Source organism: Chlamydotis macqueenii, chromosome 11 (genome assembly GCF_036417535.1).
Source record: "Chlamydotis macqueenii isolate bChlMac1 chromosome 11, bChlMac1.mat, whole genome shotgun sequence".
NCBI classification, from domain to species: domain Eukaryota; kingdom Metazoa; phylum Chordata; class Aves; order Otidiformes; family Otididae; genus Chlamydotis; species Chlamydotis macqueenii.
In genome coordinates, this window is record NC_141566.1 from 6218995 (window position 1) to 6236003 (window position 17009).

At 41.8% G+C, this 17009-nt stretch overlaps 1 protein-coding gene across 3 annotated transcripts in view; it reads right to left on the minus strand.

Moving 5' to 3' along the window:
- The window catches only part of GRIA3 (glutamate ionotropic receptor AMPA type subunit 3), a 150306-nt gene that overhangs the window by 81364 nt on the left and 51933 nt on the right, over positions 1-17009 (minus strand). For all 3 annotated transcript variants that reach the window (XR_015259661.1, XM_086756145.1, XM_086756144.1), the window contains exon 4: positions 899-1086. Coding sequence is in view for 2 of the 3 variants with exons in the window: in XM_086756145.1 (XP_086612271.1) it covers positions 899-1086 (188 nt within the window). In the remaining variant the exon portion in view is untranslated. The remainder of the gene's footprint in view (positions 1-898; positions 1087-17009) is intronic.

Below are 17009 nucleotides of genomic sequence, written 5' to 3' on the forward strand. Positions count from 1 at the left end.
TTTTGAGCTATTCCATACTCTAAACCCACAGATACCTTTGCAAAGTGGCAATAATCAGAGGGTTTTACAGGTTTTTCACCAGTAAGTGGATGCCCACACACCTATGAATAAACAAGCAGCAGGGATTGGGTTCAACACCAGCACCAGCTTTGCTGTGAGCCCAGGCAGCAGGGACTGTCCTGCTTCTGCTCCCCGTGATGGGTACCTGTTGCTCCATCTCTTCATGCACATCGCAGAGCACGGCCAGCGGCACAGGCATTCCAGGCAGCACAGAGGGGCTGGCCCTTTCTCTGGGCCAAAGCAAACACTGGGAAGGCCACGCAATAGCAAAACAGCCACCCAAAAAAGCACCTTCCCCAGTAAACATGTTTGGACTCCATCACCCACAACTTAAGCCTCTGAACAGCACCAGCTGTGCAGAGGGAAGGGCTTTATGTACCAAAAAGTGCTAATGAGCTGTTTGGAGTACCAGTTGAATTTTTCATTAGCAATATTTCCATTTGGGAATTCTTTAAGATGGTTCAAAAGTACTCCACTGGCTTTTTATTTCTTGTTCCGTGTTGCACTTAACAAACCGCACCTGTCTTGCAATCCCGACCAGTAGCCCTGATGCCAGCAACGGTACTCTGGCAGCTGAGGTTTTAGGTTCTCAACCTACTTAAAAATAATTCGTTATTAACATTTGGGAAAAAATATCGCAGAGACATTTCCTGGTAGGCTACACGTAAGTGCTGCCACCAACTATGAGCATCACTGAGGCATTTTAGCTACGAGGTAACCGGCCAGTTGCTGGGACTCACATCTCAATGGTTATTTAATTAATGTCTAGAAACAGATAGTTCTGGAAACATTAACAATGTCTGTCACAGAGAGATCAGAACTTCTGAAAGGCATATACCTGTTCCAAAATGGTGTTGATTCTGTCTACTTCACAGTCAATTAAGTATCTTTTTTCTTGCCGCCTGTCCATCTCCTCTATAATTCTTCTGAACTCTTGAACATCCTTTATGCTTCCTACAGACCTGGCTGTCACCTGCCAGTTGTTCTGTACTGCGGCTTCCATAATCGCCTGAAGAATGGAAAATCCTGTAGGGGGAAGAGACAACGCAACCATTTAAAAACAGAATGAAAACAAAAACTATTTGGAATGTTTGACGAAGGGCTCACAAAAACTTGCACAGTCTAAAGGGACACAGAGTAGCTGGCAGCCTGCAAGCGCTCCGTTACTTGAGAAAGCAACAGCGCAGGGACCAGTTTCTTCTTCCCACTACGCCGCTGCCGAAGTCACTGACTTCAGCAGAATCGCTTGGCGGTATATTACTGTGAGGCGTACCAGAATCTGTCCAATCTATCATATTATGATCCTCTCGGGGATGTTTATGGTCCTGCTGGGGTCCGTGCCAGCGGAGAATAGGAGCCCGCAGCCATTACTTGGGCAAAAGTCCATCAGCCTGAAGAGCCGGACAGAAGGGGTAATTTGCCTGCGCAGACTGCAGCAATGGGTCATTAACTGGCCAAGATCCAAGTGCTGCACAAGAATGCCAATTAAGTCACTGTACTGGTTATTGGAGCCACAAACCACAGGAGAATATTTTACTGCTACTCACTTTGATTTAAAAAAAAAAATCTTTTAAAATATGGAGTCTAGCACACTTTCAATGCTTTCGTTAAGGTAACACCAACTCATTTAGCAGCCTCAACAGAGGAGAGAAAAGGCACGGAATGAGCAAAGACTGCAGAGTGGGAAATTATATAAGCAAACAGCATTTAATTTCTTGTGAATAGCCGTGCCTGGGCGGCAGGCAGAACGCAAGTCAAGTTCCTGAGTAAAAAGTGATGGAACTGGGAAGAGTAATCTCCTTCAAGTCACGCTGGCTAGGAGTCATCAGACATTGATCTGCAACCCTTTATTACAGTATGTAGCTGAGAATTTGGTGAATTATCTATTTTGATTCAGGCAATTAAAATTTTTGCATAGTTCTAATTGTTTCAATCTGGGCAGATGCCAAAGACAGAGGTCATCTACTTAAAGCACACACAGTGGTTTCCAGTGAAGTTTCCTTGTACAGAAGCATCTGTGTGAGCAGTGTTTCTGCCCAGACAATTTATTTGCAAAACTGCCAGTCCAATCATTTACTCATACTGTGGATTTCTTATCCACAGCCAGATTTGAGAAGCTCAGAATGTCTTCATTCACATAAACATAAAGGATCAACAATCAATTAACTGTGCTCTGTGATAATGGGTCCCCCACACTTCTGAAACTGCAAGGAGTTTGAGCTACAGAGGAATAACACGTTCACTGCTTCAAATTATACCACAGCTATTCTGACCTCGGGTGTCTTTGTAGGGGCACACCAAAAACAAAGACCTTACGCTGCAGTCGGATCTTCCCCAGCCTGCTGTAAATCCGTAGCGGCTGTCTGAAGCCAGAGGAGCTGCATCATTACCTCATTACAGACACAAACAAGGAAAGAGTGTGATTTTCTAGACTGCAGTTAGATTATTATCATTTACCATGTGATTTCCTTAAGTCTCACTCAAATGCCTTCACCTTCCCCACGCAGCCTCCTCGATTCTTAACGCTTTTCTTTGTATGAGTGCACTTTACTATCCCATGAAAGGTGGTGACAATTAGTACGTACGCTGGTTGGGAATTTTTTCTGGCTTCTTCTTTCCCCTGAGACCATTGAAAGGGAGGCATTTACATATGTACAGTACAATGAACTCAGTCTTCCTTAACATCATATTTTATAAAAATGGCTGTGATGTCTGTGACAGCACTGTGATTCCATTTCATGTAGGAGGGAGATCTAAGCCTAAGATATTTGGTTGGCTGCAAAGAAGGAATTTTGATGTGGGAACATGAATACCACTAATGAGGATTTACAAATGCTCTGTGTACAAAGATATGCTTTTAAAAAATATGATTCCTCTAAGTAACGAATACTTACAACTTTGTTTCATCATTCCTATAATGTCTAAGTATGAACCTTGAAGTGGCTATAAACAACACAATAGTCCATATACCTATTTTTTCACTCCAAATTGAACAAAATGGTTTAATATATTATAAAAAAACCCCATGACATTAAGAAAATCTATAGCTCTATTTTTTGCTAATAACATATACAAAACTTAGGAAGTGTCTCAAAAAAATAAGTGAAAATGAACATGCTGGAGAGCAGATGCCACCGGCTGACTGCCACGCACCCGGTTTCAGTTAACACTGAGTCACAGCTCGCTTTGTCAAACCGTGGATAGCTCAGAAGAAAGCTGGGCAATTTTCCTAACTTTGTGCAATTGCATGTTTGTGTGGGGGTGTGTGTGTGTTTTCGCATGCTCGTGTATTAGTCAGTGGTTACCACTTCAAGAAAGAGAAGAGCAAGGTTACTCTGCAGCCTTTCCCCTTTGCATGAAAATACAATTACAGTAATCTTAGTGTGAAAAGCTTCATCATTTCTGTCTTCTCTGTGTTTCTCCTTGTCACACCAAGCCTTTCCAGTCACAGTCCCCTCTACCCTTGTCAGTTCTTGAAATCCTCCCTACGGTCACCGTCTGTGCCGTGCCAGCTCACCTCTCTTGGGCCCTCTCCCTCTCCCGTCCTCACTTTGAGAAGCACCATTCGCCCTTCCTGCGACGCCTCGTTACATCAGTCCTCTGACGACCTTTGCAAAGCCCATTCCCCTTGCTTTACAAAAGCATGGTCCAAATCTCCTGCTTTCAGGAAGGCAGCACACTTGCATCTTCACTGTTCCCAGTCTCCGATCTCTCTCTCTGCCTCCTGCCTTCAGAGCCACTTACCACACCTTACATCGTTACCCATTACGGGGTATTTCTGTAAACATGTTCCAGGCTCCAGCTGGACCTTACCATTAAGAGAGCTGTTACATAAGCAGTGTGATTGCTTAAATAAAAGGACCATTTTATCTTCAAACGTGAACTTTTATTTCTCCTCAGCATAACAATGCAATCTGTGACAGTTCGAGGGCACTGCCTGGGTGATGAATGGAGAAATTATTTGCCCTCTTTTGTGCATGTCAGTGACCGAACCCGTACACCCAGCTCTTCCATTCCCTGCCCTCCAGTAAACACGCCGTGTGAACGCTTTGCAAGAGGTGCTTGCCCCTGAGCGCCCTGGAGGTGCCGAACCCTCATGGGTGCCTCTCATCTCATTCACCCTAAAGGAAACCAGCCAGCCACAGCAACTCTCTCTGTTTTGCTGTTTTTCTGTGGTCTGCATCAGATCTATCCCAAAAGACTAAAGGACTGATAATTCACCACAGGTCTGTGAAGAAGCCACGCAGGAAAGGCTTCCATCAATACTGATGCTGGTTTATACTACTTCAATAAATAAAGCCAAAAAGTATTAGATAAGACAAGAAAAATTGATATCCTCCTAGACGATTACAGCAACGAGATCATCTCAAAACAGATTCATAATACCATTACTAAAATTCAGAGGTCGTTCATTCTGCAGACCTTAACATAAATACAGACAATAGGAAAAAAATCATTCAGACCTCAATCTGATTTTTCAACTTCTTTTTTCTCAGTCACACCTTGGATGTCAAAAAGCAGCAGGATGGAAGGCAGGCACTTTTCTGGAAGCACTGCTTCTGCGGCTAGATCATCTGATGGCACTACATCCCTCTGCTGCACTACGTTATTAACGTGTTGATATTCCTGATGTACCAGCGTGTCTGGTCACACGACGGCGATGCCCACACTTGCCAGGTCATGTAACAGACCTGTCTTACCTTTCGGTCCCTTTTAGCCGTGTCCTGGGGAGGGGTTGTTCCTGTGATCTTTGAAGGCAGCCCCACAAATCAATCTGACCTGCACCTACCAGAAGCTTAGACAATCCTAGCCTTAATATTCAAATGTGTCATTGTCTGGCTTATTCTTAAAATACTGATTATTTAAAAGAGGTAACCCTCACCTAAATGGTCTGTAAAATAATTGGGCTGGAGGCAACAATTAAAAACTAGAAATCACAAAACTAGAACTAAACAAGTGCCCAGCTTACTACTTCAGGAAGCTGAAGCGAGTATTTTGAGTTTTGCTAACCAAAGGTTGCAAAGAGGGAAAATATTCAATATAAATTTCCCTCAAAGCAGGGAAAATATTATTTGTTGCAATGCTATCTCTGTACTTCAAACAACCCAAACAGAATTACATTCTAGGCAGTCCTCCCTGCTGCTGGACTGAGACACAAATTCACCCAGTATCTTCCCACCTCTGCCAGCGAAGCAAAGCCTGCACCTCAGTCTTTCAGACCATCCCTTTGACACAAGCATCTCTCAACCGACCCTTCTTACACCACTGAAGAAGACGTTTCACTCTTTTGCATCTATGAAAGCTCATGGAACTTTTCCCACTTCAACATAAGGAAAATTCACCTGAGTAGTTTGCTCAGCCAGATGAAATTCCATGTACTACAACATTGAACTTACTTGTTTGAAAACCAGCAATCATTAATGTGTCATGAGTAAGCGACCACACTGGAACATCTGTAGCATCACGCGAACCCTCGCAATTGGCACCAAAGTACTTACTAAAGAAAAAATTACCCGCTTATGCAAATCACTCTTCTCCTGAATGTTCCTGGTAAGATCTTGGGCCTTGGCCTCCTACTAGAAATGAAAGAGCATTCGCTTGCATTCCCTCTTTCTTTTGCCTTGCTGAGTACTAAAGATTTCAGAGGGGTATATTCTCCTGGCATGAAGCATGTTTGTGTCAGCTGAACGAACATCAGCTCTGATCTGAATACTTGTGTTTTGAACTATGTATCTGGGACATGGTAGAAAGAACTAAGATGCTGGCCCGTGAGTGAACTTCAGGGATTTAAGCGTGGAGCTGTGTTTGACAAGGGCACAATGAACTCGACACAAAGGAGCCCATCAAGGCAAGAGCTTCCCCAAGACAAATGCAAATTCTATCATGCCAGCTTACATTTCAAGCGTACCAGAGGTCTGTAAGTTGAGATGCACTTGGATATTCTGTGTGTTTGGCACCGAGCCTAGCACTAATTTAAAAGCAAACAGATCAACATGTTAGGTGTGAGTAAAAACCAACTAGCTGACCTGAAACACTCCCCACCATTGTAAATCCAAACATGTCAGGTAAATATGCTTTGCATAACCAATGCCTGCTTAACAATTTTATAGAAGGTGAAGAAGCAAGGAACAAGCTACTAAATCAGTCACCAGTAAGAGATGCAGCAAATGACTGGTACACTGGAGTGCTCTATCAGTCTAACACATGTAAGTTCAAATTATTCAACAGAAGCAGAATAACTGCATTCCATCCGGTTTCGACCTGATCACTTCTACCTGGTAACCAGCACACAGTGTCACACTACGCTATTCTAGCAGCAAACAACCTTCCAGATCACGTAGCAAACACACTCTAACATTATTTTTCTTTTCTGCTTTTTGTACTCAGTAAACCCCTAGTTTCCCCTGTACATATATTACATTACTGCAACCTGTCATCCATAAACAGAGAGATCTACACAAACCGATACGTCTGCTTGGTTGAGTGAATGTGAATCGCCTGGCTCTAAAGGAGAATTTACAGGAACCATCTGGTCTGCATTTGTCAGGATAGGATAAAGCTAAATACGCACAAATTCAGATCTGCTGATTGTAAGTAAAGGATTTCTTTCTTTTTTTTTTTTTAATGGCTCTTTCTGAATGCATTTCACCTTGATCTGTTCTTTCAGAACAACCTTGCATCTAACTCATCCTTCATTTTACTCAAGTTCTAGGTCAGTGCAACTCCAGTGTTTTTGAAAGAAGCTGTGCCAGTGTAAAACGAGAATAACGTAATAAGGGATCACAGAGTACAATAACCAAGGGCAGACAAAGATGCCGTAAGCAAGGCTGTCACTTCTGTAAGGGGACTTATTCCCATGACTTTTACAATGATGTGGGCAAGTCTCCTGGTGTATGACAGACAGGTATACCTCCGTACAACAATGGGATCCAAAGTTTATCAAAAGAGCTGCGTTCTAGATTTAGCTTTGCTATGCAAATCTTTATTTAAATAATTTCCAAAGAAATAATAATTGAGTGATTATAGCTCCTGGATGCAGATGGGTAACAAAACAAATGAGATGGGAATGCTTTAAAACCAGAGTATGTTCTACTCAAGGTAAATAATTGTGCAGAGAAGGCAGAAGAACTAGCACAGAACATCACAGAAAGGAATCATGTATTTGGAGAAGTGACAGGAGGTGAAGGGTATTGTGTTGTCCAGTGGCCATGGGCTGTAGGGTATTCTCTGTGTACTTATTACTACCAACTCTTGATACTGATGCTATCGGAAAGCTGACGGAGGTTGTAGTGAGGGCATTCTGTCACCAGACGATGTTGAGATCTGGGAGACGTGGACCAAGGAGTAGTCGAGAGCCCTCTCTCAAAGGGAAAACTTTTTAAAACGCAAATGGTAGAACTGTAAAACTACATTACCATTACAAATAATTAACTTCCAAGCTTTAGGACATCTGAATAAAAAAACCAAACAAACTGCTTAAGTAAAGAGATATTTCATCTTTGAAGCTCAACACTGAGTCCAGGGCTTTGTCTGTCCAGTAGAGTCGAAAACCTAAAACTATGCTGTAAGCACAGTACTGTTACACGTACATGGGGTGCAAATCTAGGGAGTTCAATTCCACTGATATTCCTGCCCAACACCAATTGAGCGTCCTCAATTCTCCAGCAAGGACAAGCTCCAAGTGACATCAGTATATTCAAAATAAACCATTTGCTGAGTACAGTCCTGCATCCTTCTGGTACTGGGAAGCCGCCATTATAACCTGAGTACAGTACCACAGCCCTGCCTAGGCGCAGCCTTCTGCGGTGGCTTCCTTCCCTTCTGTTCACCTTTGAGCACTTCTATCCCACGACCACACTGCTCTGCAGCCTCACTTACTGCCTCTGGTACGGAGCAAGCTCCGCTGCTTGCAACAAACCAGCCTTCAGCTGAAAAACCTTTGAATGACATAATCAGAATAGAAGTTTCTTTGGGTAAAAAAGAAGAAACCAAGATACCTAGATATTAGCAACCACTTCCTTCAGACCATCAGAGCTGGCTGTTTTCATTAATCCTGTGTGTGGGTTACCGAAGAAACCAGATGTAGCCACCATGGACAGAAAATTTCTCAGCCATAACCCTTTTGATGTCAGACACCATAAAGTGGACCATAGTGAGCCCTAAGTGAGACGCTTTGGCCTTCATCTGTCCTTAACTTCAGGTACAGCCTGAAGAGGCTGACAGCCTCTTAGGTTCTCTTTCTAGTTGACAGAAAGATGTTGTGCAATTTTTCTGTGTTTGCAACATGTGTGGAAATCAATGGAAGAAAATACATAAAAGAATGAAGTTGTATGAGGCATCATCATGCAGGTATCCCTCGCAAACTTTACCTGCAACTGAAAAACTAAAAGAGAACAAAAATCCCAACGTGTTGACTAGCACTCAACTGACGAGGCTAATTACTGCACGTTAAAAATACATACCTAATTGTGTTTACATATTTATCTCAGCAAAAAGATTCTAATTAGGAATCACAGAGTCGGTAATTATCAAGCTGGAAAAGAAAACGTAACTTGTCTGCAAAATCACTGTGGTACATTCCATGTGAAGCCAGTTCTCAAAGGGAAAGCTGACAAAACCCAAAATCAGAGCAGATGTTGCAAGACATTGAGAACTTAACTCATCTTTTGGTTACAACACTGACTTGGAGGAGATCAATTTGGCCTCTCGTACGACTTGGAGAAAAATAGACAACGAAAGACCACTCGATAAATAATACAACAGTGTGCTGCTTCTCAGTGATGAGCCAAGTTGTTGAACTGTTCCCAAGGCTCGACTGCGGCTGGTCTGAGCCAGGTGGTGCAACAAATGCTGTCTTTATTTCAGAAATAAAAGGTTTGCTCCTACATAATGCTAACTCTGGCCTTCCCACTGGCATTGATACGGCTATACGGATTTCTTTCTTCAATAAACCTGCAAAACTCCTGATACATCTTTGCCTTACTGACACATTTCAGCCCAGGTTCGTTGTTTCAGAAGCACATCACACGTGGGCCTCTATCTCCCAGAGAGCGGCCTACACGTCACACAAAGCAGTGCACTTCACACAAGATGGTTTTACGTCATTCAGCTTTCAGAAAACTCTTACAAAACCATTAATAATGTTAACAACAATGGTAATAATGCTCAAAGTATTGCAAATCAACAGACTTATTGTCAACATTCCCATCTGAAACAGGCAAATAATAAATTTGACATAGAACAAAAAAAAATTCGGCCTATCCCACATGGCGAACTAGTAACAGAGTCAATTTGCAACTCCAGGCTCTCCTGATTCATATCTAGATTTATTTTTATTTCAAGCTGTAATGTAGTTGAACATATACTTTTAAAGATTCCTATACTGCCTACAAACAGGCTAGCTGCTGAAATTACACAGTAACAACATCAGTACGGTGTCTCAGAGCACATTTCCCTGTATCTCGTGCTGATGGAAAGTGTTATTTATTATTTCACGTAAAGTTGCACAATCGTGACATGATTACAAACAGAGCTAAAAAGGAAAGTATTGTGTGGAATCATCTTCTGAGAAAGGAAATAAAAATGAATTATTTTTTAAGCTTAAATAAATTTTTTAGCCAAAAGAGAATATTAGCGCATTTAATCTTTTATAGGTAATAAATGTTTTGGAAAAAGGAAACTTATCCACTTATCAACAACAGAGGATTTTGAAAATAGCTATAACCTGGCCTGACGTATCACTGAATTCATCTAAAGGGCTAAGAACGTAATTTCAATGTATGCTGCAAACTTAAAGTTATCGACAGCAGAAGTTAATTCTTTGCCATGGTATGTCTAGGGTTTTCAGCAGGAGAAAGCAAGAGCACTGCTGACTGCCTTCTCTTAAAAACACACCTGGAACTGCTGAGTCTGAAAAATGATAAACATTATTCCTTTGAAGAAACAATCGCAGGAGATTATGGTAATCAGACTATGAACCGAAATATATATTCATCACAAAAAACCCTGGATTCACCTCAGATGGATGTCTTGGAAAGAAATTATGCTAGTTGAATTGTCCTCAGACATAGTAAAATTATTCTTTCTATCTGACCTTCAGTCAATCATGTTAGAAGAATATTTATTCCTCTCCCTAACCTTTATCTACACTTTCTGTTTCTCAGACTACCTGAGCAAACAAATATTTTGCCTCCGAGAATTTCATTAACAGATGCTATCAGCCTTTCAAAGTCTCTCCTCATCAACATCTCACCCTTTGGTATCCAGCATTTTAATTGCCCTTGCAGCTGGAATGTGTCTCATGTCTCAACCCGTAAGCTAATTTCCTTTTATTTATTCTGACACTAAAAAAAAAAAAATAGCAATCAAAGGGTGAGTACCGATTTAAAAAATATTCTGAAATTTAAATGAGTTTTTTATGATAATATAAATGGTAATTTATGGATCCATACTCACAGTCTGCATGTGTGTTTCTTTTCAGTCACTCAGTTAGCTATTTCTGCCTTTTTTTTTGCCATTGGCTAGTACCAAGGAGCTTTTATTACCTGTATTTTTTCAGTACGAGCACTTCTCTTCATAACTATGATGTATTCATTAATTACAAGGCCTCCTATTAAACCAAACCAGGTCCGTATACCTCCTAGACTACTTGGCAACACAGATTAGGTCTGAACTGGGCTTGAACAATTTACAAAGTCAGCAGACAACTAGCATGACATCAGTAGACCACATCTGACCCAGTATAAAGCTTGAGGGTAACAAGTTACCTTTCAAAACATTTTGCACAGATAAGGTGGCAGGATTGGGATGTACTGGTCCAGTGCTCTGCATCAGTGACCCAATATCATTACTTCTTGCAGCATTATGTTCTGCGTATCAAAAATACCTGGTTTATTCTGCAGGGTGGTGACACACAACGGGCTCGTGTAACCTACAGAGTAGAGACTACCCACTGCCACTCTGGAAACTCCTGGGTCTTCATCTGCTATTGAAGAAAGAGACTAAAGGGGAAACACCACCTTGCTTTTATTACTCAGCCTTATAATCCTATCTGAATATTAATGGTCTCTTGCATTGTACCAAAAATTATTATGAATTTTAGCATTATCTATCCCTTCTCTGCCAACACCCAGAGTATGTTTTGGATGTTGCTTTGTATTTTGCAATTTCTAAATACAGGGGTTGGAGTCAGTAACCTTTGATGGGTGAAAAACCCCCAGATTTAAGCATCTGTGGTCAGTTACTGAATATGCTACTCCTGATTTAGCTCAGAAAGGCAGCTGATATGAAATACTAGGCTAGATTATATAAGAATATGCAAACATTTCAGCATAAATATTTGCTAAGTAGAGACAGGAATGTGATTTAAAAGTTTAGCTGCAGCTTCATCTCCCCAAGTTTTGATGTATTCAACTAGGGAAGGGAGGAGAGGGAGAGTGTTCTTGGAGTTGGCTCCACACACCAGCAAGGGTTGGGCTTCCGATTCAGATTTTTCTACAGCATCTGGGTTAGTTTGTGACTACAGCACTCCCCCTTCCAAGACATTCTTCCCATGGATTGGGATTTTCTTTTTCCTCCCCATGATGCCATCCCCCATCTCATTCATTTTTATGCTCCACAAATGGAATTTGCACAGAAAGGTATGACACAACTTTGATCTATTAAAAAAAAAAGGTAACAATTACCTAGGCATGGGCAGACTTTTCCTAATTTACTGCTCTGACAATTGATGTTTTGAAAATGCCAGTATGAAGGACTTCACAGAGAAACTGGACTTGGGAAATAACCTATGTGACTTCAAAGGCAACTTCAGCAGAGGCTCAACCTTACTGTACTTGATCTCCTTGGGCAAAACTGGTCCTGCATATAAAGGACCTGCTGATAGACAAGCACATACCCTCAAAATTTGTCCCAAATTTGGCATAATGGAAGTGTACACTGCTGGATCACCATGAACACAGAACAGTATCAATAAAAGGTTCCGCACCCTTCAAGAACGCTTCTCACAACGCGACCGCGTGTGTGTTGAAACCCTAAACACCTCTGCACGACCCATCCCGTGTGCCTTTGGAAATCACTTACAAAAATAGGGTATGTGCTTCTCAGAATATGTACTCTGTGCCCTGCTTAAAAAGTGGCACAGAATTCTCTACAGAATACGTTGTTAATTAGTTGTTCCATTGCCATGTGTCCAAAAGGTGCACGGATAAGGACTGCCTGACTAAACGGGATGTACACGCAGCTGAGACAATCAAATATTCGCTTGAAGAAGAAAAGGGAGACAGAAAATCCCCCTCTAAGGCTGCAGGATGCTAGAGTATCTATAACAAAAGGAAGGGGTTGCATGTAAACTGCAAACTCCCTCTTTTCATCGTTTCAACCTAAATTGTTCTTAATGTTTTTCTCAGAGCTGTTTTGTAAAATTAGGAAGCTGCAACAAACACATCATTGAGACCAGTCAGCCTCAGTACTCCAATTATGTTGGGCTTTGCACCCAATTACGCTGCCAAGTGTTTACTATTATTTAAAATGTGTATATGCTATTTGACTATTCCATCCAATATTCAGTGAAACAAAAGAACTCTTCTGTTCCATTGTTTTGATATTACACTGATGCACGACTACTCTTCCATGAGCACGAAGCCTCACCAATCTGATTGCATGGTTAGCAAACGACAATGATAAAATATGCAAAAAGTTTAATCTGAGGAGAAAATATACAGTGAATAGCACTCACAGCCAGAAGCATAAGCACTGATAGTTCTGATCTCTCAGTTTACCATTACTGCCGTCACTCAGGGAGAGAAAGATTCCACAGAACAAGGGAGATCCCTGGTCTATGGAGTGGAAAGGTTGTCAGTATTCCATGCAAACCAACACTTCAAACCAAAAAGTCCTCATTCCACCACTGCCCTCCTGCAGGAAGGTGATATTTGTTGCTCAGTTTTATTTTTCCCCCAAGTAAACTAAATAAGATTTCTCTATTTTAACACTATTTTAACACTTTCTGCCACTGTAATTATTGCTGTGCAGGTATGAAAAGCAAGGCAAAACCAGGTCGGCTGCGCCTGTGAGCAACTGGAGTTGACTTCAAGAAAAAATTTCCATCTCACCTTACTAATTATTAATGTACAGATGTTCTAGGCTCAAAATATAATGCCTGTGCTTACTCCAGGGAGCTGGTCCTCTCTGATTGTGCTCAATACTAACTAACCTTCCCCCCACAGTGAAATATCAAGCCAACATCTTTCTTTTAACAGTGAAAAGTTCTGTTATTGTTGTTTCTGCAAAAAAAAAAAGCAAACATTTAAAAATCATATTCTTTAAAGAGTGGATTACTATGACTGTATCTACCACAGCGTATCAAGAGGTCAAGAATCCCATTCTAACTGTACTGCTACACTTAACGGCTCTCAGTGAGGCCTCAGCTCTCAATGCCAGATTTTCTTGCTCACTGCTTGGAGCATGTCCCATCACTTCATTGATTTTTGGTCTTTTATTTTCCTTTTTTTTTTTTTTTATGCAGCAAAAGCTCTTTCCCTGTTTTAAAAGGTCCACAAAGTGCATCTCTGTCCTCATTCTTTGGACAGCCCTTTCGTCTCTGCCTGCAACAAAAGTCTTCATTCCTATCTTTCAGTACTGTTGTCTCCCCTGCTACACTTCATGACTTCTGTTCATTTACTTCCCCCATTGTGATCCGTATCACTACGGACGATGTGTAACTGAGGGAGGATTAAAAATAAGAGCATGCTGAACGACACGGGGCTGACACCACGGCCCTGCTACTGTGCAGTCTCGTCTGTACCTCCGCTGAGGACAGGTTGCACTGGTGGTTCAGGTACTCTGGGACAAACCATTCCAGACCTGCAGCCTAACTTCAGCACACTCCCAAATATCCTCTGTACTCAGGACTCTGGAGAGGAGTGGATTTATGCCATTATCTACCCTGAACAGCATAAGAGAAACAACTTGACTTTCCAGTTCCTCAGCCTTCCACATAACACCAACACTTCATTCCCACATACAGAGATATTTTAATCTCCCTCTTACATCCTGGAATTATAATAACTTGGGAGTGAAGCAGGGAGAGCACTAAATTCATAGAATTATAGAATGGTTTGGGTTGGAAGGGACCTTCAAAGCCCATCTAGTCCAACCCCCCTGCAAGCAGCAGGGACATCTCCAACCAGATCAGGTTGCTCAGAGCCTCATCCAACCTGGCCTGGAATGTTTCCAGGGATGGGGCATCCACCACCTCTCTGGGCAACCTGGGACAGTGGGCCACCACTCTCATTGTAAAAAACTTCTTCCTTATGTCCAGCCTGAATCTGCCTCCCTCTATTTTGAAACCACTACCCCTTGTCCTGTCACAACAGGCCCTGCTGAACAGCCTCTCCCCATCTTTCCTTTAGGCCCCCTTTAGGTACTGGAAGGCCACTCTAAGGTCTCCCCGGAGCCTCCTCTTCTCCAGGCTGAACAGCCCCAACTCTCCCAGCGTGTCCTCACAGGAGAGGTGCTCCAGCCCTCTGATCATAGCGGTGTATGTTCTAAAGCAGCTCTTTTCCATGCCCTGCAGAGTTCTAAAACACTGGAAATCAACTTTAGCCTAAATCTGCTTCAGCTAAAGCCGTGTGGAATTTTTGTGGGAATTCAGAGACCACTTGTGACCATGCCAGCCATATTCCTGAAGTGATTAGTATGTGCTATTCCTAAAAGAGTTCACAAAAAGACTGAGTTTAGATCTAAGCACACAAACCTGAATGACAGGAAGGACCCTGTGCCATTCAGAGCTTAAAAGCCAACAATCTGCAATATTTTTCATATTAATTCTTCGTCTCAGAGATCAGGTCATGGCCACAGAGCCCGTCAACAGCTATAAGAAGTCTTATTTACAGTCTAGACCTGCAAATACTTCTTTTGAAGCAAAGTAATCATAAAATAATTCACCCAATCCCAATTACTGAATGCTTCTCCAACACCACTGAGTTCCAGGGAGCTTTGCCATTCACTGTGGAGGGAACAGCATCAGGTGCTATCTCGAACTGCTTACATGGTTAAACACACATCAGCAAGATGACTCTGGGATTTTGTACTGCATGCACCATAGGTTTTCCACCGTGCTGGTGGCTTAATATTTCTGATTGAACACAATAATACGCCTCATCTCTTGAACACAACAATATGCCTCATTAACTTGTACTGGCCAACTGCAGTAAATTATTAAAGACAAAGCAAAACGATATTTTGCTATACCTTAAAAAATTAGAAATAATGTCTCTTCAGCTCTATTTGTCAGCTTTACATACTGCAATTTATCTTTCGTAGTTTCCTTCTGATGGATGTTTTCAACCACCAGGACTCTAATTCTTACCAGTAGCGCTCACCAAAGTGGAAACTCATGTTTGTTGACAAGAAATTAGTATGTAGCTCTCACAGCATATCAGGAGTAACTTAGATCTTCCAAAAGATCTGGTTTTACAATGGTCAAAGAAGAGAGAAAGGGTAAATTTGAATCCAAAGTATAATCTTCTAGGAAGTCACAGACATGAATTCATGGCCAACAGACACGAGATTCAAGCAGTATGGAGAAGTCTAATACTCTAGACGTACCTCCCATTGACTTCTCTAGGAATTTTGCATGGACCTGAACATCTGGTGTGGCACAGGAAAGCTCTTCCTTGCTATCCAACATTTGTATTTTCTGGCTTGATTTTTCTCTCCAATAAACATTCATTATTGACAATGTGCGAAAGGTTTCACTCCCTACTGAAGCTTCAGCTCCTGTACCCTTCATACGGCTCCTCAGAGCAACATCATTGAGCATGATCTTCAAGCACACATCGGATCCACCTTAACGCAGTTTTTCTGTACTTCTGGATATACAGAATGCATCCCTCTACATCGTACAGTAAATAAAACTGCAGCAGCTGTATCTGACATACACATACTGACCTCAGTGATGTGTTGCTAAAAGGCTATTTCAAAAATTCTTTCTCTCAAAAGTCACATGGATAATACACTTCATTTCTTTGGAAAGAATCCCAAGGAAAAAAAAAGGAGAGATCTTAAAAGACAAAATATTGCTACGGTGCCCTTGCTCTTTTGTTTTGGCCAGAAGCCGTGTAATTCTTTTCTGGCTGGCTTGTTCTGCCACAAAGAGAATGACCTTTATTGAATGGTCAGCTAATGCGATGGTTTTAACAGAGCTACTGTTGCCGTGAAACTGATGTACCATGATTGTACCCTCACCCACAGAAGGTAGAGGCTCCACTGGGCACTGTCAAAGCAACTTGGTAGCTGAAGGCAACAATCCAGCTAGGGAAACGAGCACAGTTCATGAATAAAGCCACTTCCAGGCACGATTAGCAAACAAGACCCCAATGTATAAAGGCTTGCCTTTTAAACTACACATTTCTATTAACTGCAGAAGAAAAAGGTTGGAAATACCTTGCAAAAGGAAAAAAAAAAGACCAGAGGTCTGGAAGGGGCCACTTCTCCTTGTAAAAGTGGCAGAGCTGGTTGCTAGAATACGCCAGTGTGCGGTGGTCCTTCACGATCAGGGCCACAGGTGATGGAAGAAAGACCAACTTCTCCATCCTCCACAAGGAGTACAAAAAAGCTTGCTTACCTGGCAGGGTAGTTGTTTGTTACTTAGCTTAATGAATTTTGGAGCCTTTATCCTGTTGTTTAGGATTTTTGCTTTGAAAACTGAATAGGACAAAGGAAAAGCTCCTGTCAGCTTTAATGGGATTTTTATCATGGTATTTCTAAGGACTAGTGTGAGAATGAACAATAGATGCCACCAGGGCTAAGAGATAAGACAGTCTCAACATTAGATTTTTGTCTAGGTTCATCTACTCCATCTGCAAAAACACTCTCACCACTAGAAGACGCAACTATGTGCCATGGCTTCATCTGACTCCTGTGGTGCCACAGCACTATTAATCTTC